This window comes from Eublepharis macularius, chromosome 14 (genome assembly GCF_028583425.1).
Source record: "Eublepharis macularius isolate TG4126 chromosome 14, MPM_Emac_v1.0, whole genome shotgun sequence".
In the NCBI taxonomy this organism is placed as follows: Eukaryota; Metazoa; Chordata; class Lepidosauria; order Squamata; family Eublepharidae; genus Eublepharis; species Eublepharis macularius.
The window spans coordinates 69,767,330-69,791,450 of record NC_072803.1 but is presented as its reverse complement, the minus strand read 5'-3'; the positions used below and the strand labels follow the sequence as shown (position 1 = coordinate 69,791,450).

The window sequence follows — 24,121 nt, the reverse complement described above, 5'->3', positions numbered from 1 at the left end:
GTGTGTACAAACACTTCCATGCCTGGGCGTGCCTGAAGCTGGCATTTTTACAGTTGGAACGACAGAGGAACTTGGCAGAAAATCCTGCTGTGGCCCACCTAAGCCAATTGCTACCATTCTCGCCACTGTCTTAGTCACCAGGGGCAATGTGAAAGTACCTGCCCTGGTCCAGAAACACCCATTTCCACCACTCCCTTACGTGCTTGCTTCCGTTGCAAGAAAAATGGAAGCATACTTGAAACGTATCAGGCAGGGCGCTTGCCTTTGGTTCCTGGTGCAGTAGCCTCTGCTCCAGCTAGCAATGGCTCTCTCCAGGACTGCAGGCATGGAAAGTTATTCCCCTCACTACTTTGCTGTGGGGGTATTCTAGCCCCTCCAGTGAAATAAAAGCAAAATAAAACAGAAGTCCGATGGCACCTTAAAGACATAACATTTATTTCAAGATGAGCTTTTGAGAGCCACCCCTCACTTCTTCAGATATGTGAAGAGATCATCCTGGGAATTCTTCTTATGGGGAAGATTACAAGTGGTGGAGTGGAGAGGAGGCAGAGAGGACTGGCGGGAATTCCTCATGATTCTTCCAAGAATCATTACTCTCTGAGTAAGGTGGGAAGCCTCCGAGGAAGGTCGGCTCCGCTGGGCAGAGGCAGGCAAGGGCAACCACCTCTATTCCACTCCTGGGTTGGAAACCTCAGCCCTGGGTGCCCTAAGTCAGCTGCCAGTGGAGGGTCACAAGAAAAGCCCAGGCCAGGTGGCGGCAGCTGGAGGTCTCCTGGAATTCCCACTGATCTCCAGGCAACAGAGAAAACAGCTGCTCTGGACAGTGGACTCTATAGGATCAAGACCCGCTGAGCTCCAGCCCCTCCCCAAACCCCACCCCCAAATCTCCAGGTATTCCCTACCAGGAGCTGGCAACCCTAAAACGAAGTGATCGTGGTAGACGGTTGTGGCCTCATAAAACAAGTTCAGAACAGCCGATTTAGGATGTCTGGAAAGCGCGTTAGAGGCTGCAGCGAGCCCAGAAGTCCGGCTCGCTGTTTAAGCCTGGACGGCGTCCTCCTGGCGCGCTTCCATCCTGCCATTCGCCTCGGAGGGGCTTTCGGGCGAACCGCAACTCTTTGCAGGCCGCCCGGACCCGCCCGGCGGGCAGCAGCAGAGGGGCCCCTTGGCCAGGCGGGCGCGGCGCTCGCCCCGCCCCCCCCCCCCCCGCAGCGCCCCGCCGCGCAGCGCAGAGCAGCAGGAGCCTGGCGAGGGCGGCGGAGGTGCCTCCAGCCTCTCGGGCCGACGTCAGAGCCGGGGAGCGCCGCCCGCAGCGCCACGAGTCCTGCCCGGGGACCCCGCCCGCCCGCCCGCCGGGGAGGAGGAAGGGCGCGCGGGCGGGCAGGCCGGGCCACGCCGCCCTGCCTTGCCCTGCGCCGCCATGGCCTCCCTGGCCGCCGAGGAAGGGGCGCCCGCCCGCAGGTGGCACGCCAGGTAGGCAGCGCGGCGCGCGGGGAGGGAGGGGGGGGGGAGGCAGCCCTGCGCGGGGAAGGGCCTGGGCGGGGCTGCGGGCGCTGCGCTGGGAGGGGATAGCGCGCCTCGCCCCTCGCCCGCCCCCGGAGCCGGACGGCGGAGGGCCCAGCCGGCCCCAGCCCCAGCCCCGCGCGCCTCGGGGCCGCCGCCTCGGCGCGGGAGCTGCGGGAGAGAGCCGGGCGCGCCTGCTCCGCCCGCGGGACAGAAGCGCTCCTGGCAGGCCGCCTGCCTCGCTCGCCGGGCCTGGGCCTGGGCCTGGGCCGAGCGGCGCGGCGCGGCGCGGATGAAGTCAAGGGGAAGATGTTGCGGACTGTCGGATCGGCAGAGGCGGGCGGGCTTCGGCTTCCTTCGTAGAAGCGGAGCAGGGTCAGTTTTAAGATTCCAGACGACTTAAGCAGCAGAACCAGACAACGGCATGGCGATTTGCTCCTTTGATTTACTCAAGCTCCTTGAAGCGAATACCTGTGAAGTCTTGGGGAGTGAAACGCCTCTGAGTCAACAGGCTAATTATGGAGGACAGTATTTTTGTCACCTTGTTCTGGGAGAACTACGGTTACCAGGTCCCCTTAGCCTCCCACTGGGAGGCGGGGGACTTGGCACGTACCTTATAGGTGGGCCCCTGGAGCTCCTCGTGCGCACGCCCCCTGCACCTGCGCTTTGCAGCGGGCCAATTTTGGCCTTATACGGGCCAAAACAGCCCCTTTGGGGGTCAGAATCAGCCTGCTTCGAAGCACAGGAGCGCTCTTGGGGCATGCACAGTGATGTCATCCCAGGAGTGACCTTGTTGCACCACCTTGGGAGTGTGCCCGGGAGGCCCCTTCCCATGCCTTTCTCCCCCACCAGTCAGGTAAGTGGAGGCGGGGGGGGGGGAGGGTGAAAGCAGGGGATCCCCCACCCCCAACTGGGGGAACGGGATCCCTAAGGGCAACAGTTGTCACCAAGCAGACATTAAACTTCAGCTAGAACAAACAGTTTATATGTTCTGGATGGTTTTCCTCAAGATGAAATTGCTATTTTAACAAAACAAGCATATGTGTCTTTGAATTTCATACCAGGGCTTGTGTTACCCATGTAGAAGTATGAAAATGTTCCCAAATGGGGTCTCTTTTGCAGCCAGCTGTCATGTGAGAGCTTCCTTTCCAAAAGCAACGGAGGCCATTCTCAAAATCCCACCCCTGTGGCTGCCAGAGGCAAGGGTCGGGATCCAGAATGGCAGCTGGCACACTGCCAAGGAGAAGACTGGAACCATAGAGGGAGGGACGGGACCCTGTTCTGGTTGCTGACCCCCCTGCACGGGGGGGGGTCAAGGCCACAGGGCAATGTCGATGGCCCCACCCAGGCATTGTCTATGAAACTGCCCGCGCTTCCTCTCTGTTGGTGCCTCTGGGAGGAGAACGCAGGTTCTGCAGGAAGCAGGAGGCGGGTCTTCAGCTCCTGCTTTGGGGAGGTGTTGAAGTTCCCTTGGCAAGGCAAAGCTGACCTTTTGGGAATCCTGCCAGCAACTGTGACATTAGATGGAAATGGATTATGTGGAGGTCTTGGAAACCCTAAGCACACAACCAGAGGAGCAAGTAGAATACAGCCCCCCCCCCAAGGTGCCCACCCTCTGTCCTGCCCCCCCCCAGCCCCAAGCATGGATCTCGGGGAGCTCAGCCCCACAGCTGAAGGGCTGCAGCCCAGTGGAGCAGCATTCACTGGGCCTGCGAGATACTCCTGGTTCAGGGACGACTGAAGCCACACTGCACATGCATGCCTGAGACAAAGCAAGCCAAGAGGGTGGTGCCTCAACCAGATAGCTGTTGGACTCCTTCAGCATTGGTAATGAGACAAGAAGCCTAGGTCTCGATTCAATCCAGGAGGATGCATTACCAATGCTGATTTCTCCACATCCACTACCCCTCTGTGTACTCCACCCTAGCCAATCATGCCTGCTATTGTCAGTCGTCATCCGAAATCACCCCACTCTCCAAGATATAAGGAGAGAAGAGACCTCGGCCAGTGTCCCATCCAAGTCAAGCCCCAGCATCTGCCCATTTAGTTGCTGCTGGAAGCCTCCATACCACTCCAGGTTGACATCTGTTCTGTGGTGAGTGTTCTGTGGTTGCATATGATCAAGTGAGCCCTGTCTAATGAAGGTCATAGAGTCATAGGGTTGGAAGGGACCTCTAGGGTCATCTAGTCCACCCCTGCACAATACAGGAAATGCACAACTACCCCCTCCAACTGCCCCAGTGACCCCTGCTTCGTGCCCAGAAGGTCATGCTTGAATAGGTGTACAGCATGTGCTGTCAGTCATGACCAGCCCCCAAATCCATCTTGTGCCAACTTTCCCCCCTCCTTTTTGCTGGTGGAGCATAAGATCCTAAGAAGAGCACTGTTGGATGAGACTAGTGAGGGTCCAGCATCCTGTCTCACCAAATAGTCAACTAGTTGCCTTGAAGGGCCAAAATACAGGCCACAGGAGCTGAGGCTCTCATCTGACATGGATGCCTTCAGGCTCTGGAATACACAGGCTTGTGGGCTCTGAAAGCGGAGGTGCTCTTTAGGCAGTGTGGCGGGCAGCAGTTGATGGACTCCTCCGTGGGTCGGCCTGATTAAAGCCTCGTGTGTTCACGGCCATCACTACCTCCACTGGCAGTGAATTCCACAGTTTAATTACTCTATGTCCAGAGCTGGCCCCGCAGCCCCAGCCGAGTCACCCACAGCCCTCCACAGCCCCAGAGATACGGCACCCACCTGAGGTCCAAACGGAGTAGCAGCGGTGGAAAGTGGGCCCGGTGGCCGCACCATGGTGAGAAAGGTCAACAGAGTGACAGCAGCTCTGGGAGAGGCAGCCCGCCAGCCAGGAACACAACAGAGCGGCAGTGCCTGGGCTGCAAACCTGCCAACAATGGCCGCCACCCACGGGGGGCGGGGGGGCAGCAACACGCTGTGGAAACCCTGGCCTCCTCCAGAGGGCTTGCAGCAGCCAGCCACAGAGGCAGCTTTGTAGGCTGGAATGCCAGAGCCCAGCCTGCAGGTCACACTGGTGCAGGCAAGCCCAGGGGATGCATCCACTTCTGGCCTGTGGCAGGAGGAGGCGGGGAAAGATCAGGGGCCAGGGGGTGGGGCCAAGCTGTTCGTCTGCTTCCTGCCCAGGTGTTGGGCCTTACTGTGGTGGCAGAGACATGGGAAGAGGGACAGGGCTGATGCTAAGAGGTGGAGAAGGGATATAAAGAGAGCTCCGCACCCTAGCCAGGGAGGAGAGGGAGGTCTGTCCCTGCAGTAAGAGGCAGCCTTCTGGGCCCACAATGCCCAAAGGAGCTACAACGCTGCCCACCAGGGCACCAGCCAATAAGGCGGCCAACGAAGAAAGGAGGGGCGGGTGCAAGGGAGACTCCCCAGCAAGCCCCGTGGCACCACAGCCAAGCGGCAGCCAGGGGGCCCGACGCAGGGTGCGGTTCTCGCTCACTCACTCAATAATCATTTCTTTTTGACTGTCCTGTATCGCCAATCAACTTCGCTGGGTGCCTCCGAATTAAAATATTTTGGGATAGGGAGAAAAATTATTATTTATTTTGACAAGTTCTATGCTACCTCTTCAGGAACCCTGCCAGAGGCAGCTTACAAAATAAATAAAAACATAAAAGGTAAAAGCTTCTAAACACACCCAAATTCACACCTCAGCAACCTCTGCGCCGGGAGCAGCTGCCAGAGGGCGCAGGCAGCAGCGTGGACAGCCTCGCAGCCCCCCGCGCTGCCTTTCGCCTGCCCCGCAGGACAAGGGGTGGCCGGCTTGCCGCGCACCCCTGTCCTGCAGGGCAGGCAAAAGGCAGCGCGGGGGGTTGCGGGGCCGTCCGTGCCATTTGCCTGCCCTGTAGGACAGGGGGCGGCCGCCCGCCCCCTGTCCTGCGGGGCAGGACACCTCAGAAAATCTCAGAAATTGCAGGGGCAGGACACCTCAGAAATCTCTCGCGAAATTGCACAAGAAGATGCTGTTATCGTGTCTTCTCGTGCGATAACAGCATCTCGCGAGATTGTGCATGAGATTTCGCTGTTTTCCGGAACAAGGTAAGCCGTGTGGAAACGGCCAGAGTGTTAAACAAAATAAAACATTAATAGCTTCTAATAGGCTATAGACATTTCACAGACTATAAAGTGAGTTAAAAGCCTGGGTGGGGTCCTGACCCGCCAACCAGTGGAGTGGCCCGACGGCCCATACTCAGGCTGGGAAGTCATCACCTGGTGGGAAGTCCCCCCTGGGGCCCTGGATGTGGGCCAGCCTCCTGCCTGACCGCCTCTACTTATCACCTGCAGCCCCTCTGCCACGCAGGCCGCTGGAGGAGGGGAAAGAAGGCAGCGCTCTTGCCTCGGGATTCACCACCCGGTCACCCCTCTGAGCCATCCCGCACGACGTGGTGGCTGGCGATGGAGGAGGTGGCAGCACGACGTCCCCAGGGAAGTATCTGGGACAGGACCTAACCCCCTGGAGCTTTCAGGCGACAGCAGCAGCACCACAGAGACGTCCCCTGGCACCCTCCTGGAGGGCAAGGAGGGGCTGGCAGAGGGCAACCCCCCCCAGGAGCCACGCCTGGGGATCCTTACCCAGGACCAATACGCCACTCCCCCCAATCAAACTTGTTGAAACCACCACCACCATCGTGTGTTCTCTACGGTTGTTGGGAGGACAGGGAACCCCCTTGCACAGATGGCTTACTCATCTCAAGCAAGCCTTTATTGGCATATACGTAGAAAAATACAGAAATGAGTCCATAGAGAATGAGATTAGAATTACAGATAGGAACAGGACAGCAGTACAGCAAAATCAGATGGCTTACTAATTATGTCTTTTAATCGATTTGCTAAAATAGATGTCAGAATTCTACAGTCTACATTTAAGAGAATAATAGGTTGGTAGGAGCTAACGAGTATAGGATCTTATGGAGGTTTAAGAATCACAATAATTTTACTTTCAGCCCATAATTTAGGTAAGCCATTAGACTCAAATACATTGCAACATAGCAGCAAAGCCCATTGTAGGAAAAAATACAATGGACTCTAGGAAGGGGAGGGCAGGTAAATGGGCATTGCCTCCTCCTCTGCTCCTGATCCCGGCCGGGTGAAGGGGTGGGTGGGCATTGCCACCTGCTCCACTCCTGATCCCATCTGGTGAAGGCGGGGGGCGGGCATTGCCACCTACTCCACACCTGATTCCGGCAGGTTGAAGGGGGGCTGGCACTGCCACCTGCTCCGCTCCTTATTCCAGCTGGGTGAAGGGGGGAGCAGGCATTGCCTCCTGCTTATTGATAATGATTGATAATGATAACAACATTCGATTTATATACTGCTCTTCAGGATGACAACACCCACTCAGGGAAGTTTACAAAGTATGTCATTATTTTCCCCACAACAAAACATCCTGTGAGGTGGGTGGGGCTGAGAAATCCTAGAAGCTGTGACTGACCCAAGGTCACCCAGCTGGCTTTAAGTGGAGGAGTGAGGAGTCAAACCTGGCTCTCTTTTGCGTGATCCCAGCCAGGTGAAAGGGGAGCGGGCATTGCCACCTGCTCCACTCCTAATCCCAACTGGGTGATGGCAGGGATGGGCATTGCCACCTGCTCCACTCCTGATCCCAGCTAGTTGAAATCGGGGGCAGGTATTGCCCCTCCTGATCCCGGCTTGGGCTTCGTGCTGCAGCACGCTCTCTAGAGGGACAGGCTGCCCCGCCAGGGTTTCCCTCTGCGGCAGCGCCCTCTTGCGGCGCACCAGGGTAGGAGGTGAGTCATCTGGAACACACTTTTATATAGTAGAATGACTTGTAACAGAGGTAACTTTATTGTTTGAGGAAAGTTTTTATAAACCTCTGAAGTTAGACCATCCAATCCAGGTGCTTTATTTAATCTGAGCTTTTGAATTGCTGTAACAACTACTTGCAAATTTATTTTTTCATCCATTAACTTTTTATCCTCCTCCTGTTAATTTAGGTAACTTAAGTTTAAGCACTTTTAATAATGCACTTTTATTATCCATCACAAATATCTTTCATAACTTGCATGAAAGATATTTGTGATGGATAATATACCTCAGGTGTTATGATACTTTATATACACTTTAAATGTTCTGGGTATAATTTGGTGCATGAAACTCATTAATTAAAGTGTATTATTTATACTTTATTGTGTTGCATAGTTAGTTGGGTGCGGTTATAGATACTGTGTTGCTTCATTTTTATCTCAGCAACTGTTTCTTTTGCTTGTTTCTTTCATAACTTTCCAGCGAATAATTTATCAGTTTTATCACCCATCTCAAAGAATCTTTGCTTTGTTCAAAGCGTCTTTTTATGAAGGGAGGACACATCAGTTTGATCGAGTTTGTTCTTCTCCAGCTTCATCGCTTTCAAGAGGTTTTCTTGTTTATGTCCTTCTTAGAGAGGATTTTTTAAAAGACAATCATTCCTCTTTTTCTCCTTACAGAACTTATAGTGATCCCTCTAAAATATGCTTTTGCTGCTTCCCAAATACAAAAAAATCTCTACCTCTTCACAGTTTCTCCTTAATTTTACAGTTATTCATTAACTCCTGCTTCGCCTTTTCTTCTTGCTTGGTGTCTTGCTGAAATTCTTGATTTTTGTCCTCAAAATCCCTTAATTGATCTTCTGATGTTATCTTGTAAGCTTGATCTTTGTAACTGAACCAGATACCTTCCGGAAATAGCCATTTGTACTTTATTCCACGTTCCCTCAGAAGAGCTGCGAGCTTTTTATACTTAAATCTTCTTTTCCGAACTAAAAATGGGACGTCCTTCAGTATCTTGACTTTATTACCCAGAAAGTCCAAATCCGCATTGTATGAGTTGTATAGGATAGTGTCTCGGATCCTTTTAGATGAAAACTCGATGATGATCTCGCGAGGCAGCTGACGCTTCGTTGCATATTTTGAAGAAGCCCGACGGACTTCCAAAATGGCGCTTTTTACCTCTTCTTTAGTTGCCCTCGCGGGTGTCGCCAATAGTTCCGAGGCCAGACCCCATAAATCCTCATTTTCCTCCTCTTTCACATTCTGGAGGCGCAAAATTGTCTGTGTTCGTTCCACTTGTAGCCCGATCAGCTGGTTCTCCACCAGCTTTAACTCTTTATTCGTTGCCCTCACGAGTGACGCATTTTCCCAGGCAGACTTCTCTGCCCCCCTGCTGCTTCCTTGATGGTTTTCACTTCGCTCTCAATTAAGCCCACCCTTTGATCTGTTTCATTCAGCTTGTCAACAAAGGGCTTTATGGCTTCGATAACCGACCTCTTCACCAAGTCCTCGAGCGACTCTCCTTTCCCCTGCAGGGCTGCCGAAATTGACTTGCCCAAAGCGGGACTCTGCTTTTTCGCTGCCATTTTAGGGGGGTGGGGACCGCCGACCAAATTCTGAAACTCAGCGAGGGGGAAGAACGAGCCTTCTTAGCTTCAGATCCCACCACTCCTTCGCGTGCGCTTGTAATAACAGAAGGGATTCGCTTACTTACAGGCTTCCGCCTAGTTCTGCTCTTTGCCGTTTTCCATGGCCCGGCAGCACTCAGGGCGCCGCGCACGTCTGCCGGCCTCCATAGGGACAAACGGGCAATTTACCCCCCGCATTGATTTCAGGGGGCTCTTCCCGCCGCGTCCCGGACCCTACCTCCCTCACTGGGAGTCCTGGGGGCTAATCTTCGCAGATCAGCCGCCCGGTCAGGCTGCTCGGGCGCTTCCTCCCGGACCTGCGGAGCGGAGCGTCTGACATGGCCGAGAAAACGAAACCGAATTGACTTGAAACAACTACTGATGAAGGTTAAAGGAGAAAGCGTCAAAGCAGGATTACAACTGAATATCAAGAAGACAAAAGTAATGACTACTGAGGAATTACACAATTTTGAAGTTGAGAATGAGGAAATTGAAATTGTCCAAGTTTTTCTATTCCTTGGCTCAATCATCAACCAAAAGGGAGACTACAATGAAGAAATCAGAAGAAGATTGAGACTTGGAAGAGCAGCTGTGAGGGAGCTAGAGAAGATCCCTAAAAATAAAGATGTCTCTCTGGGAACCAACATCAAGATAATCCAAACTGTGATATTCCCCATTGCCATGTATGGATATGAAAGTTGGAGAGTGAAGAAAACTGAGAGGAAGAAAATGGATTAATTTGAAATGTGGTGCTGGAGGAGAGTTTTGCAGATACCATGAACAGCCAAAAAGACAAATAAATGGATACTAGATCAAATCAAGCCTGAATTCTCCCTAGAAGCTAAAATGACAAAACTGAGGCTATTGTACTTTGGTCACATCATAAGAAGACAAGATTATCTGGAAAAGTCAATAATGCTAAGAAAAGTAGAAGGCAGTAGGAAAAGAGGAAGACCTAAAACGAGATGGCTTGACTCAATCAAAGAAGCCACATCCTCCAGTTTGCAGGATCTGAGCAAGTCTGTTAATGATAGGACATTTTGGAGGTCTTTCATTCATAGGGTCGCCATAGGTCAGAGGCAATTTGATGGCACATAACAACAACAACGAGACTTCACAACAAGACTTCACTTCTAACGCTGTCCCTTTCTTCAAGTTTCAGAAGAGGAGAAACCAGAGAGTTAGAAAGATAGACAGGTCAGGGCATCTGTTTACTGCCCTGAACTATCCTTTGATGTGTAGATTGTTCATCTCAGGAATAGATCGGTAGATAGGAATTTTCTCTCCATTTTCCTATCAAAGTACGGAAATCCTATAATAAAGAACTCTTACTTCTTTTCTAAAACTAAGGCAAGTAGAAGTTTATTTTCTTTTTCTCTTTTACACTGACACCAGCCAGCATGCTCCAACCACCCATCATCACGTTTTCTCTGCAATCAATGCTACTCTGTTAAGGAATAGTTTCTGTTCCTTTTAATAGGGAAAAATGAATCTCTATTTTACATTACTTTTCAGTTACTTTAGCATTACATTGTATTTTGGAAATGGAAGACTGGGAAGGGGTAGACCTTCTGTTTCCTTGCTAAAATAGCTTTGTTTGTTTTCTTGCTTGCTGTTTTTTTGTGGAGGGGCTGGGTGTGGGAGAACAGTTCGTTTTATCATGGTAGTGTGTGTGGGTGCTTCAGCCACTCCTCAGCCCCTCTTTCAATTTCCATTCCATTTTTAAATGGAGAGGTGGTATCTATTGCTGAAAAGGACAATTCCTAAAATGGCAGCCTGAGTGCTGTCTCTCTGAAACAATGAAAAAGCCAATCTGCATGAACAAGATTTGAGGTTGGGGGATGCAGATCAGAGGCCTTTTAAAAATTTCCTTTTGCCCTGTGTACAGCCCAGAGAGAACATTGGCAAGAAATGTGCACTTAATTATGTGATTTTGTTAATAATGTGTTCGGAATGTCTGTGTTTTTAAGGTAAAGATTTTAAGCAGTGTGCTAAGAAAGCAAGGTATATACAGTCCTAGGTAGTATAACTGTGAGTTTTCTTTGGGGTCGTGACTAGCACTGTTCTGAATTGCCTCAAAATGTGCTTTTACTCACTTAGCGAATATGAGTTTGAAATGAGAAGGAGATTGCTACTACTCTGAACTCTGTACATTGCTCAGAAATCGAGTGCACAGCAACTGTTTTGTATTCTGCCGTGGTTCAGACTTTAACCACTCATTTACCCAGTGAAGGCACCTGCAATGCCACAATTTAGTAAATTTCAGAACTAAGTCACCCTTATGAATAAGGCAGAATCAAGACTCCTGTAAATGAACGTCCAGGAAAACTTTAAATTTTTTTCCCCTACAGGCTTTTCTGTATTAACTTTCTTAGTGTCAAATTTGTGACCGTTAGTTTGTCCTATACACATGGCATGTATATTTGTAGATCTTAAAGTGACTATCCTAAAAGTGAATTTCAAAAACAGGACAGAGCGGGAGCTTGCTGAGATAGCACTATAACCACTGGCCAACTCCCACCTTTTCCTAGGTTTGGCCCAGCCCAGGGGATTGTTAGGAGGGTCCTCATGGGTGCCTGGGTCCCCCTAACTTTGTGGGGAGCCCCTCCCTAAACCCTCCATGGCCCCGCCTCCACAGATGGTGGCAATGGAAGCCCCTCCCTATGATGTCACTGGACCCCGGTTCTTTTAAGGACCAGCCCAGCCCCAGCCCCCCCCCCCCGGGAAATTGGGAAGTCTACGCCCCTGATTGAGAACACAGGAAGTTAAAGTATTTCTTACTTATATGCAGTAGGACAACGATGAACCTCTTGGTAATTTCTTCAATGCTTAAAAAAACTTACTGCGTTACTGATTAATTACACTGTGGTATCTTCTTCAAAGCTTCTTTAAAACGCCAGGCGTCAAGGCTACTCAGCTTTGACAGTAATAAAGACTTTATGGAGAGTACAATGCTGTTGAGTGTTTTCTCCAAAGATTACTGCATATTTTTCTGCATGGGCTGTAGGAATCAACAGCTGAGATTTTTAGATTTTTCCTGCCCTGAAGAATCCAATAGAAATCAGACCAAGAACGTGTGAGATTTTCTCCTGGGTGTTTTTACAGGTTTGTAGATACCAACAACAAAGATTATATTTTTGGTATGTTTCTGTAGGATGGAAGCTTCTTGTTTGGAGTTAGCCCTTGAAGGAGAGCGTTCATGCAAAGCAGAGGATTTCAGAGCTGGGGTGGCTTTCTTTGAAGCAGCTGTGCAGGTAGGGACAGAAGATCTGAAAACACTGAGTGCCATCTACAGCCAATTGGGCAATGCCTACTTCTACCTGAAGGAGTACACCAAAGCTCTCGAGTACCATAAGCATGATCTCACGCTAGCAAGGTAAGTGCGCTGCATCTAGAAACTTCCTTATGGGAGGAACAAAATAGCATTGCTGGTATCCTGGCAGAGTTGGCCTTGCCATTGGCCATTGAAAGCTGTTTGTTTACTGCACTCCCTAGTCCAGACATCCCCTGTACACCAGGAGTGTCAAAGATCAGCTGCTGCTGGAATGCTGTCTAGGATCTTTTCCACACAGGGCTTTTTCATCAGTTCTGGGCCCTATACTGCATTGATTTCTCTTCAGACTTCTGCATGCCTGGTCAAAATACCCCAGTTCAGTCTCTGAACTGCTCCCCAGACTTTTTTGCATTCCACATGGAGAAAGGCTGCAACGGCTGCAGAATCAGTCTTTCCGTGGCTTTTCTGCAGCTTTTCTCCCTGCACACAGACTCCAATTTTTTTTCCCCAGCAAAGTCAAACTGGTGCCTCTTTGAAGTTCAGAATGCTTCCTTCAGTGTGAGACCAGGCCCTGCCTTTTGCCCTCCCCTTTATTCCTCTGCATCCTGATTGGTTGAACAGCAGCCTATCAATTTTTTCCTGAATTTAAAAAAAACCCCTAAACTGCAAGGTAGGTGCTATTAAAAAGACCGGTGCCCCCCCCCCCTCCTTTGTAAGTTTCCTCAGCAATCGACTGAAGAAACTAATGAGTCCGCAGCTGATGGGCTGACGAGTCCTCAAAGCTCGCGGCAGAATCAGGGCATTTTTCTGATGCAGAAATAAAAAAAGACACCACTTTGGTTCAACTCCCTCAGAGTGTAGAAATCAAGAATCGAAGTAGCATGAGAATAAAGCGGATCCTCATGGGCTGAATACACCGAAAGCTCGAAGTAAAGTTCACCGTCTGAAAGGGGCCCGGGGCTCCCTTCATCTTGCACCCTGGATCATTACTCGGTTTCCTCGAAGCCACTGCTGTCTCCTGACTGTCTCCACAGGACCATTGGAGATCGCACGGGGGAGGCCAAAGCCAGCGGGAATCTTGGCAACACGCTGAAAATCCTCGGGCAGTTTGAGGAAGCCATTGCCTGTGGCCAGAGGCACCTGGACATTTCTCAGGAGCAAGGGGACAAGGTACGGGTTGCCAAGCATCTGTTCGGCACACACAATGTGAGAAATGCTGTGACCAAAAATTTAGGTAAAAATTATTAGACACCTTAATTTTGTGCATGGAGTAAACTGCTTCGGTGAGGGAAGGTGGAGTAACGGATGAGAATCTAGGTGACCCAGGTTTGAATTCTTGCTTTGCCATGGAAGCTTGCTAGGTGACCTTGGGCTAGTCACACACATGCAACTTCTCTTGCGGGTGGATGTTTTGGCCTGACCACTGACCAGCTCTTGAGGCTGGGCAGATGGCCATGAAGCTGGAGCTGTGGTGCCACAAGCACCTTTCTCCTGTCATCCCCCCTCCAGCTTGCCTCTGAAGGTGTGGGGCACAGAAGCTCTTAGTTGACAGCAAGGCTTACATGGGAGCAAGTGGCCCTTTAAAAATCCAGGCCCAGGTAACAACCGGTACTTTGAACTGAGCCTGTGATTGAAGCAGTGCAGTTCTTTTAAGAATGACACTAGCAGCAATTTGTGGAGTTTTGTACCGGTTGAAACTTCTGAATAAACTCAAAGGCAGCTCTGCAAAGAAAACCTTGCTGTCCAGTAGCACAATCTGGTCAGAGCTGCCCATGTCCAATTTTTTGAGTAAAAACCTGGGCAAAGTCACTGCATATATCAGAGGAAACTTGAGCGTCCAGCTGTGTACATCGATTGAGTGGATTTGAGGTGCAAATCCACTCTTTTGGAAGACTGCAGCTCCATCCTTGCTGGGCAGTATTGCTGACCAGCAGCACCTCCATCTTGCTCTATAGTTCACTTGTCTTCATCCAGCCCATGACCACATCTGGACAGCAGTGTAAGACACTCACTGACACCCAGGCAGGATCATTTTAGAGCGGCCAAGACCAAGCAGAATGTACTGGCTGGGAGATACCCGGCCATGGCTCCGTGTGGCTTGGATGAATGACTCCTAGGACTGGCTCACAGCTCCTGCTTGTGTTGGTGCTGTGAGAAGGAGGCTGCCCAGCAACATGGCAGATTGGAGTTCAAACCTGATGTTGTCTGTTACAGCCCTTCTGTGGGGATAACCTGAAATGCCTCATGAGGACCATGGGAAAGAAAGCCAACGCAGTGAATCTTCTGTTTGTCTAGGTAGGGGAGGCCAGAGCACTGTACAACATTGGCAATGTGCACCACGCTAAAGGAAAGCAGCTCTCTTGGAGTGTGCCGCAGGAGCCAGGGCACCTGCCTCAGGAGGTCAAGGAGACTTTGGAAAGGGCATCAGAATTTTATTTGTGAGTTGAGTACCAACCCCTTCTACAGGCTGTGAACAGCAGGGACTGTCGGCAGACAAACCGACTCTTTGGGTCCCCTGCACCGACTCCTTGGCAATGCGCGAGGACCTGCCTCCATGTGAAGCCTGGGGAACAAGCAGGGATGTGGCCTCGTCAGTTGTCCTGGCAGTAGCTCAGAGAATCTCTGCAGGTTCTGAACTTGTTCCTGGCCCGCAGGGTACTCCCCGTGCCCAGAGTCGGGGGTCATCCGTGCCATCCTTTTCATGGACCGTTTGGTGAGACTTGAGATACCATTTTGAGATACCTGCTAGTTCCATTTGTTGAGTCTCAAACTGGTGGCTAGAGCAAAATGGACTGTGAATAAAAAACCAAAATGCCTGTTCTCTGCCTGCCAGTTACAAGGACTGCAAAACGTTCAAAGATCTGCCGCCATTGAAGGGATTCCAGTAGGTGGTGGCCCCACAAGTACCACCGCTCTCTGCTCTGTTTTCAGCCTGCGAGTTACAGCCTCTCCTCCCTTTCTGCTTCCCCCCCAGGAGGAATCTGTCTCTGGTGAAGGAGCTGGGAGATCGAGCTGCTCAAGGCCGAGCATATGGCAATCTGGGCAACACCCAATATCTACTAGGAAACTTTGGCAAATCAATTGTTTTCCATAAACAGGTAAGAGCCAATAAGATTTCCAAGGGGGCTTGGAAGCTGCTTTGTTTCTGTGGGTTTTTTTCTCTGCCAGTTGTAGTCCATTTACAGATTATTCTTCCACATTAGGTAGTTTGTTTTTTAAAAATTCATTCTCCCTCATGTTCACAGAGATTATTTATATATTTACTTGAGAATAGTTTGGCAATGTGCCGGTAGGGTCTGCTCAAGACTTAAAAGCAGAACGGGAATGTGGATGATGAAGACCACCCGAGAGAGCAGCACCACTTTGTGCCACAGCCCAGGCTCCCGGTATCACAGCACTGCTTGTCTTGGTGTGCCGGCTGCCCTGCTGCGTTCTGACTTCCCCTAGCTCAGCGTGCAGCCTCAGGGATTGTCTGGTGGCCAGATGCTGCTTGCACCCCTCTGTCCGGGAGAAAAGGCCCAGGGGCTATCCTTTGTGGGGGCACACTTGCCAGGGCTGCATGTCCTCTGTGACACAAAGAAGTACTGGGCACGAATGAACGTTCATTTAAACAAAGCATTCTTCTAGCCTGTGTGTATGTGTAGAAAATGCCTGGTGCAATCTCAGAAACCGCAGCAGATGAATTAAGATCTCTAGGTGGCTTCCTTTCCACTTTTAGTTCTTTTCTTTGCCCATGACTGTTAGAAGCAAAATACTTTATGCAAAAACAGCTTAATTTTGGATCACTTCTCCAAATTGCATGAGTGAGCTTTCATTGGAATACCGTTTTTGTCTTCCTTTTAAAGTGCTGAGTGCGTGCCGCCCTGGCCTCAGCTGTGTGACTCCAATGGCTTTCCTCTGTTTGCGGCTGTATGTGCATATTGGGGTGTGGGGTATGTCAGGTGCTTCACTGGCAGATGTGACAGCAGCTGTAGCTGTCTGCCTGCATCCATTTCAGAGACTTGCCATTGCCAAGGAGTTTGGGGACAAGGCTGCTGAAAGAAGAGCGTATAGCAATTTGGGCAACGCCCACATCTTCCTTGGGAGGTTTGACATCGCGGCTGAGTACTACAAGTAAGTGGCAGCCCTGCTTGGAAGCAGCCAGCAGCCTTTCTTAGTGCTTTGCAGTGCTGATTTGATTTGACATAATAATGCCCATTGCAAAGATGGGGGATGCTGTATATTCTGGCTGGTCAACACAGTTTTGGGACATGTCTGTGTTACAAGCATGTACTGGTTTAACTTCTTCTCCAGAACTCACTCTGGGTTCTGTGAGGAGAACAAGAATGGCTCACAAAGAATTCCCAATACTTTTACGTAAGTACAGTTCCCAAGATCTGTTGAAGGGGAAGCAAGCTCCCTACTCCAGATTAGTGTCAGAACATCTTAGGGTTTCTCTTCTGCATAGCCTCCTGCAAGCAGGATTATTCTTTGGAAATCTAGAATCTTGATGGAGAAAGTGGGAACTAGAACATGGCAGAAGCAAAGGCAACTGTGGATAAGAACAGCTGAAGCAAAACTCCACTTTCCATTGCTGGTGCAGAGAGGGACTTCTCTCTTTCTGGGCAAAGGAACCTGTTTGCAGAGATGACCATGAGCTGGCTGCAGCAGAAAAGACCCCTTTAGCTCTCTGAAAGAACTACTGTCTGTTTCCTTCCCTTGACATAGTGGGAGGAGAGAGCAAGGAAGAGGACTGGAACGCTCCCCCACCTCCAACTTACATAGGGGGCTGGGGTGATGAGTGCATTGGCCCTGCCCCCTTGTTACCCAGATAGGCAGTCTCCTCATTAGTTGGGGGAATTGGCTTAAAGAAGACAAGCAAGAGGGGGTAACTGGGGTTCTCCACTTGTGTTTATGGAAATTATTCCCTTAAGAGAACTCTTGAAATGAACCAGCCAGATGTTCAACCGGAAACTTTTTATTAAAAGAGAAATAAAAGGGCAAACGTACAAAAATCACAGAGCACACATATGAGGCTAACTAAGAGGAAATCAGGGAAGAGACGGGGAGAAAGCCGTTTCGGGGAAGGCTGCAGTTACCAATCCCAAAGACAGAGGTCCGCAGAGGCAGCAGCGTAATGATCAGCATTTCATGGAGAAGAAGAGAAGGCCCATGGATTTGGGGACTTGTGTTCAGATCCAAAGACACACACCCAAAGACACACACCCACAGATCCAAAGACACACACACCAAAGACACACATCCAGATAGAGGGCAGATAGAGGGCAGATAGAGGGCAAAATGCTTCCTGGGTCAAGCTGCTGCCTTCACCCCCAAAACAAGGACTTAATGGGTTTCTGGAGGCGGATAATGAACTGAGAGAGGTTTAGTGGGTCTACGTGAGGTGGGCTGTAGGTGCTTGGGGACCCTTTTGAGTACTGGATGAGAAAAGCTACCAGGTTTGATGAGTAGCGTTAAGTGGTGCTTAATCAGGGTAAATGGGTAAGGGAAGCGAGGCTGGGCGTGGATGAGATGAGTCCGGAGATCCATGGTTCTAAATTATCTCTCTCTCCTGGGCACGGAGGAGACCATGAGTCAGTCAGCCTCCCTGATGCCCTTCTAAAAGATTTTTCCAGACTCTTGCCTGGCTGGCATCCATTTTGTTTTATTTCAGGCCTGGCAGTGCCTTGCACTTATGCTACACGAAGAAGGGTGTTTATGATTTCTTATCTGTAAACTGCCCCTCAGCGGGAGGAGGGGTCTAACTGCTGACACCCTCACTTACGTGTTTACTTCTCTTGTGTGCATGTGAGGCAAACTCAGGCAGGCAGGAGCAAGGCCAAGGCATGCCCTGCCCCTCTCTATTACGCCTTCAGCAAGTGTATGACGCATTCAGGGCTGAGGCAAGCCCCCACCTTAATTTTCTTGTATGAGCCAAAAGCAGCACCCCCCATGGGAAGAAACTGTTTTTTCACAGATACAATTCCTCCCGAAAGGCAGTGGCATGTGGTCATCACTGTGACGGCCAGGCTGCCTTGGCCTCTGAGCACTTCTGTTCTTCACTGTGTGGTTGACCAGCTCTTTATGGTCCTAAACTTTAGGGGAAATCTCGGTGTCCTCTGCCCAAGGCTGGCTCAGACTAACTATGGCAGCTGCCACCTCCAGCTTGCCCACTGCCAGAGCGTGCAAACCCCTTCCAGGGACTTCCTCCATTGCCCAGCTTATCTGTGGGAGAGAAGGATCCACCAGCACCAGGGTTGGAGGAGAAGTGCTGGGCATCGCCCAGGCTAGGGAAGAAGCTTACAGCAATTACAGCTGGAGCTTAGCCTTCTTCTGGCAAACCTGTTGTGGCAGCATCAACCAGTGCCTGCCTGACTCACCAGCCAACTCACCAGCCTGCCCTGTGGCTTGGGAAAGGCTAGCAGGGGCAGCAAGGGGTGCCTTGCACTTATGCCACATGAAGAAGAGTGTTTATGATTTCATATCTGTAAGCTGCCCCTCAGAGCCCCACCTCTGGGGGTGGGCTCAGATGGCAGGAGTGCAGCTGGGGAGAGGCTGACAGGAGCCCTCTGCCCCATACCAGCCAGGAACATCCCCATAGAGATGGTGGCAGGCAGGCAGCTGAAGGGAGCTCCCCCTGCTTTCGTGGCAGGAGGGCAGGGATTGGCAGAGAGGGATAGAGAGGAAGGAGCAAAGGCCCACAGAAGGGAGGCTCCAGGAACAGGTGTGTGTGTGTGTCGGGGGAGGGGGGGACTGGATGTGGCTCTGCATCTGAGAGAGCACAAGCCCAGGGCTGAAGGAGGAGCAAGGGGGCACAACACCCTCCTTTGCCCATTCCGAGGCCTGGGGGAGCCTCCTCAGGAAGACGCAGGTGGCTGAGAGGCGTTGGACAGGAGCCTCACATTGCGGTGGTGAAGGCCGGCAGAGGTCCTGCTGTGAGACGCCCTCCCCTGCCAACCATGTCTGGCCAGGCCAGCAGTCACTGCCGCGCCCACTGGGCTCCAGCACCTCCAGGAGTCCTATCAGGGTCAGGCCCCATGGGTGCGGTGCCCAGGCCCACAGTGGTGATCCCTTTTACACCGTTTGGACAGTGTCCAGGAGGAACATCTCTTCAGCCTCCTGAGTAACGGCCTTCCACTCCTTAATGGCAGCATCTGCCAGGCTGGCCGGGCCGGGAGAGGTGTCGATGGCCTGTCAGTAGGGTACGACCTGCTTGCTGAAAGAAAACCCCCAACACCTGAACCTCGTTCTTTTGAGAGGCCGTCAGTTCCTCATCCACTAGGGGTGACTCCTCTGGCTCTCCAGGTGGACCCCAGGGGAAGACCCCAGCTGAAAGGCTGAGAGGGTCTTTGGCCAGCTGGCAGACCAGAGCTGGGCATTCGTGACATTTCTTGCAGATGCTTCCCGTGCCCTTGTTGAGGCCCAGACTGCATTTTGTATGAGAATGGGCCCAGGACTCATGCGCTTAGGCAGCCCCCCTGCCAGGGACCCCCGTGAGGCCAGCCAGCATCCATCAGCTTATCATGACCTTGTCCCTGGCCTTGCGGTCCTCCAGGGAGCCTTGGGCTGGATTGTCTCAAGGGGCCCTTGTGTCTGTTCACCGCAACAGGAGCTTTTCAGAGCCACTGACCTGCTTCAAGATGTCTGCTGTGGGTGGTTAGAGTTGACCTGCTCAGCATGGATTACGTATCACAAGGAACCCAGAGGGCTCTGTGTGGCGTGTAAAGCTGTGGAGGCCAACCTGGCATCTCAGTCTGGGCAATTTGCTCTTGGATTATTTTGAGAGAGCCGGTTTGGAGTAGTGGTTAAGAGTGGCGGGACTCTGATCTGGAGAGCCGGGTTTGATTCCCCACTCCTCCACTTGGAGCCAGCTGGGGGACCTTGGGCCAGTCACAGCTCTCTCAGAACTCTCTCAGCTCCACCCACCTCACAGGGTGTTTTGTTGTTGTGGGGATAATAATAACACACTTTGTAAACTGCTTTGAGTGGGTGTTTAAGTTGTCCTGAAGGGCAGTATATAAACCAAATGTTATTATTATTTAAGAATATTAGCCCCTGCCTGCCAGTTCTGAAATTACTTACCCTGAACAGTAGGAGGGAAAAAATCCCTTTTTAAGCTCAAATTACTCGAAGCCTCAAAGTTACTCTTTTCTGTCAGTCTTCATATAGGACGGGGGATATTCCCTTCAGCAGGATGGGTAAAAGCATGTTTGGAGTGCAGAGTGGCTGAGGGAGTTAGACTTGACGCTGGCTGCAGCCAGTCCCTTTTTGATCCAGGGCTCTTAAAGAGAGTTGGGCTTCCCCCCGCCCCCCCAAGTCCTTGTGGCCCAGACAAGTCCCGTATCTCCTGTTCCACCATTCTTTCGGTCCACTGACTGACAGCTTCTGCCGCAAAGAACAAGGCGTGTGTTGGGCTTTGTCTCCAGCTTCTAAGGCTGTCTTTCCTCCCTTAAATCCATGTGTCTGTTTTTCATCTAGGAAAACGCTACAACTCTCTAGACAACTGAAGGACCAAGCGGTGGAGGCTCAGTCTTGCTATAGCCTCGGCAACACATACACCCTCCTCCAAGACTATGAGAGAGCCGTTGAATATCACCTGAAGCACTTGGCAATTGCCCAGGAGCTTGAGGATAAGTAAGACATTCCAGATTCTGTAGAAAATGTTTTTGTTCTTTTACTGTAAGTCTCTGTTCCAGCCTGGACTAGGAGATAATCTCAAACCTCCTCCAGGCTCCTCTAATGAGGGGCCTTTTGAAACAGAGGCACCCGGGGAGCTGTGAGGGCACCCAACACTCCAGTCACCTGGCAGAAACACTGACTTTTGGTGCATTATCTGTTGAGACAAGAAGTCCACCAGTGGAACACCTTTGCACTAACTGCTTGCAGGCCCTGGGGTTGGCGATCCGCTCTAGGCAACAGATGTCTTCTGTGTACCTAACTACCTGTAACATTTGTGACACCTGGGACATGTTCCCAGGTTCTAGCAAAAACAAAGGCTATGGGAAAGACTGTAGAAAACTGTTACCAAAAGGGTCTCCCCAAAAATTTTAAACTGTGTACAAAATCCAGTAGTGTCTGCTTACTGCTAAATCACTTCCTCTAACCTCATATATGAATGTCATGTTTCCTTTAAGAACATAACAGCTAACAGAGGAAAGGATGCATAGGCACCAATATAAGATCAGGAAATACTTAGGGAGCATCCGGAGAGACTTGCCGTCACATTGGCTCCAGACTAGTTCTATGCCCAGAAACAAAAAGTGCTAGCGTTTTGTCGGGCTGGGAACAGTGTCCTCCCTGTTACTCCAGGGGATAGAGTGCAACTTGAAACACGTCTGCTGTTGTGGAGGCGAGGGGATTCCTTTGCACACTCAAGCCTGTGGATGAAAGAACGTGGATTTGCACAGCACAGCAGCATTTTCTTCACTTCTTCCCCACCTAGAGGAGGACCTTTCCCTATATCTTGAATGTTGACTATCAGGGTGGAAAATTCCTTGGAGTGAGAACATATTACGGACTACTTGTGGACTTAGACAGAGAGACATTGTTCTGTATTGATTTGTACATATGTAATTCCACATGTAGTTCTTTATTCATTGACTGTGTATTGGTTTAAGTAGACTATATTGGTTAAAGTATTCATTGTGAGAGATAAAATAGTTTTTGCTAAGTGGCTGTGATTCATATATGAGGTTAGAGGAAGTGATTTAGCAGTAAGCAGACACTATTGGATTTTGTACACAGTTTAAAAATTTTTGGGGAGACCCTTTTGGTAACATGTTCCCAGGTTGTCTTCCCAGAGGAACAGGTTCACGGGCTTCTTAAGCGGGGAGGAGGACTTGGTCTTGTCCTCCACCCCCTCCTGTCTGTGTCAGCCTTTGTGAGGGCGCTGGCGTGGATTCCTGTGGTCGCTCCTGGTCTCCTGTTGGAAGGCTGGCTTGCCGGGGGCTTTCCTCAGTTGATGCTTTTGGCCCGGATGCCCGTGGTCAGCGGCCCTTGGCAGTGTACACACACTCTGGACGCTGGCCTCTGTGGGGATCAGGACACTAGTTGGCTTCGTCTGGATCCCTCTCTGGGAGAGAAGTCCAGAGGCCAAGCAGGAGTTAAGTAATTGCCTCACTAGGATTGGCACCAGAATGCTCGTTTTGTTCAGATGGGTTTCTTGAATTTTGGCAGGAAAAAAATTGTCTAAAGTTGAGAGATGTCTGGAAATTCTTTTTGGCAGGCTGCATAAGAGTAGTCTAGCAGCAGCAGCAGGAGAACCCTTGGATGGTGCCCCAAATTACCCCAGATGAAGGATGTATTTGGTAGGTTATCAGGAGCTTTTCTCCATACTGAGGAGAGAGTCTAAGGGTTTAAGATAGGCCCGAACTATATGAGTGCCTCTGCCTGAAGGTAATGTGTATAACATGTAGGTCCTGAAGTCTGTCAGACACACTTGGTACAGTGAGGTCTTAGAGAAGACCTATAGGCTTAAAACGAGCCTAAGGAGGAGAGAGGCCTTTGTTGGTGGGCTCGTGCCATTGTGGTGAAAACCGCCGGTGAGAAAGATTGGAGGCAAGACTCCACCAAAGCGATAGAGACAAAGATGCCTCCCATTTCTCCCTGTGAATGTCGTCTTCTTCTGTTTTCATGACCAAAGTTATAAACATCATCTTCTTCTCTTCCATCACTGAGATCTTAGTCGTTTTAGCTGTTGGAGCTGCAATGGGGGCATTGCCATGTGGAACTACTAGGCAGAGATAGATGTAAAATTTCCAGAAATGTTGAAGCCATGGGGAAAAGTGTTTTTGGGAGGGGAAAATGGAAATGTTGGGAAAAATTGAAATGGTATGCAATATTTTTTTACCTATTGAACCTACTGACTTAACATAAACTTAGCATATAAAATTGTACTATTTGGTATATTTATGGAATTTTAAAATAGAAATGTCTTCATTTTCTGTAAAGAAAATTACAAGTACTTGAGAAACAAACTGCTGCTTCCTATGCTACCGTAACACATTTCTTTAATTTTTGCCATCTGAGAGACAGGAAAAAATAGAAGCTAAAGGTAGAAAACAAATTTCGTAATAAACAAAAAAAGTGGATTATTTGGAGAGAAACACACTCATACGTAGCTAGAACTACCTGTGTATTTGGATATTAAGTTAAACTTAAAATACAACTGAAAACACTAAACTCTTTAATAATATACTGTTAAACGTTATAGTTTATATTAACTGTTGCAAAAATGATTTACATTTAAATAAATATATATTTGTCAACATGATACGTAGAAATTATTATCTAATGCTGCTGATAATGCTGCAGTCTTACAAAAACCCTTTTCTACTGAGTTAGATGTTGTCTTTCATTTCCCTCATTCCAAAAGGAAAAAAAGTCTTGGGACTTTATACAGTGGTTGAGGCTGCCTGACACCCTCTTTGTAGCTTCTGAAAGCACAACATTATTTTTCCTTAAGCCTCCCAAGTTCATACATCAGGTCAGGTTCTCTGGGTATCTGAGGGCTGGAGGGAACGTGGGGGCCCAGGACGTCACCCAGATGCGTCCCACCCCTCCAAAGTGGCACCTGCCAGGTCTGTAGAGTTCTTGGACTGAATATGGAGCACACCACGCCATCTGAGGAGGAAACGAGGCTGTTGGGCTTGCTTCAGCATCCCCATACCCCATTTCTGCTAGTCCTTGCAGCCTGCATGCACCGCCTTTGGAGGAGCAAGCAAAGAAGTCCTGTCACCCCTCCCCAGTCTGGGGTATCTTAATGATGACAGGGGAAGGGGCCATTTTGACCACTTCCTCCTTGAACGTGGGGGTGGGCAGGTTCCCCAGCAAGAGCTGCCAGATTGTTGGGAGAGAAAAGGCAGGAGGTGCCGAGAGCAGGCAGAACCTTCCCCACCAATGGTCTAGCAGAGGTAGGGACAAGCCAGCTGTATTTTTATCACAAGTAGTCAGGT

The 24,121-nt window shown here is 50.3% G+C and overlaps 1 protein-coding gene across 3 annotated transcripts in view; it reads left to right on the top strand.

The window, feature by feature from the left end:
* The first annotated feature begins 1,299 nt into the window (after nucleotides 1–1,299).
* GPSM1 (G protein signaling modulator 1) overlaps nucleotides 1,300–24,121 on the top strand; it is an 85,131-nt gene continuing 62,309 nt past the window's right edge. The window contains exons 1-7 of one of the 3 annotated variants that reach the window (XM_054997289.1): nucleotides 1,300–1,473; nucleotides 12,069–12,290; nucleotides 13,223–13,358; nucleotides 14,484–14,626; nucleotides 15,163–15,286; nucleotides 16,186–16,301; nucleotides 20,646–20,801. In XM_054997289.1, coding sequence (XP_054853264.1) covers nucleotides 1,421–1,473; nucleotides 12,069–12,290; nucleotides 13,223–13,358; nucleotides 14,484–14,626; nucleotides 15,163–15,286; nucleotides 16,186–16,301; nucleotides 20,646–20,801 — 950 coding nt within the window. In that variant the 5' untranslated portion in view covers nucleotides 1,300–1,420. Of the gene's footprint in view, nucleotides 1,474–1,607; nucleotides 1,879–2,263; nucleotides 2,360–12,068; nucleotides 12,291–13,222; nucleotides 13,359–14,483; nucleotides 14,627–15,162; nucleotides 15,287–16,185; nucleotides 16,302–20,645; nucleotides 20,802–24,121 lie in introns of those variants that run through there. The other 2 variants (XM_054997288.1, XM_054997290.1) reach the window with 2 other exon arrangements.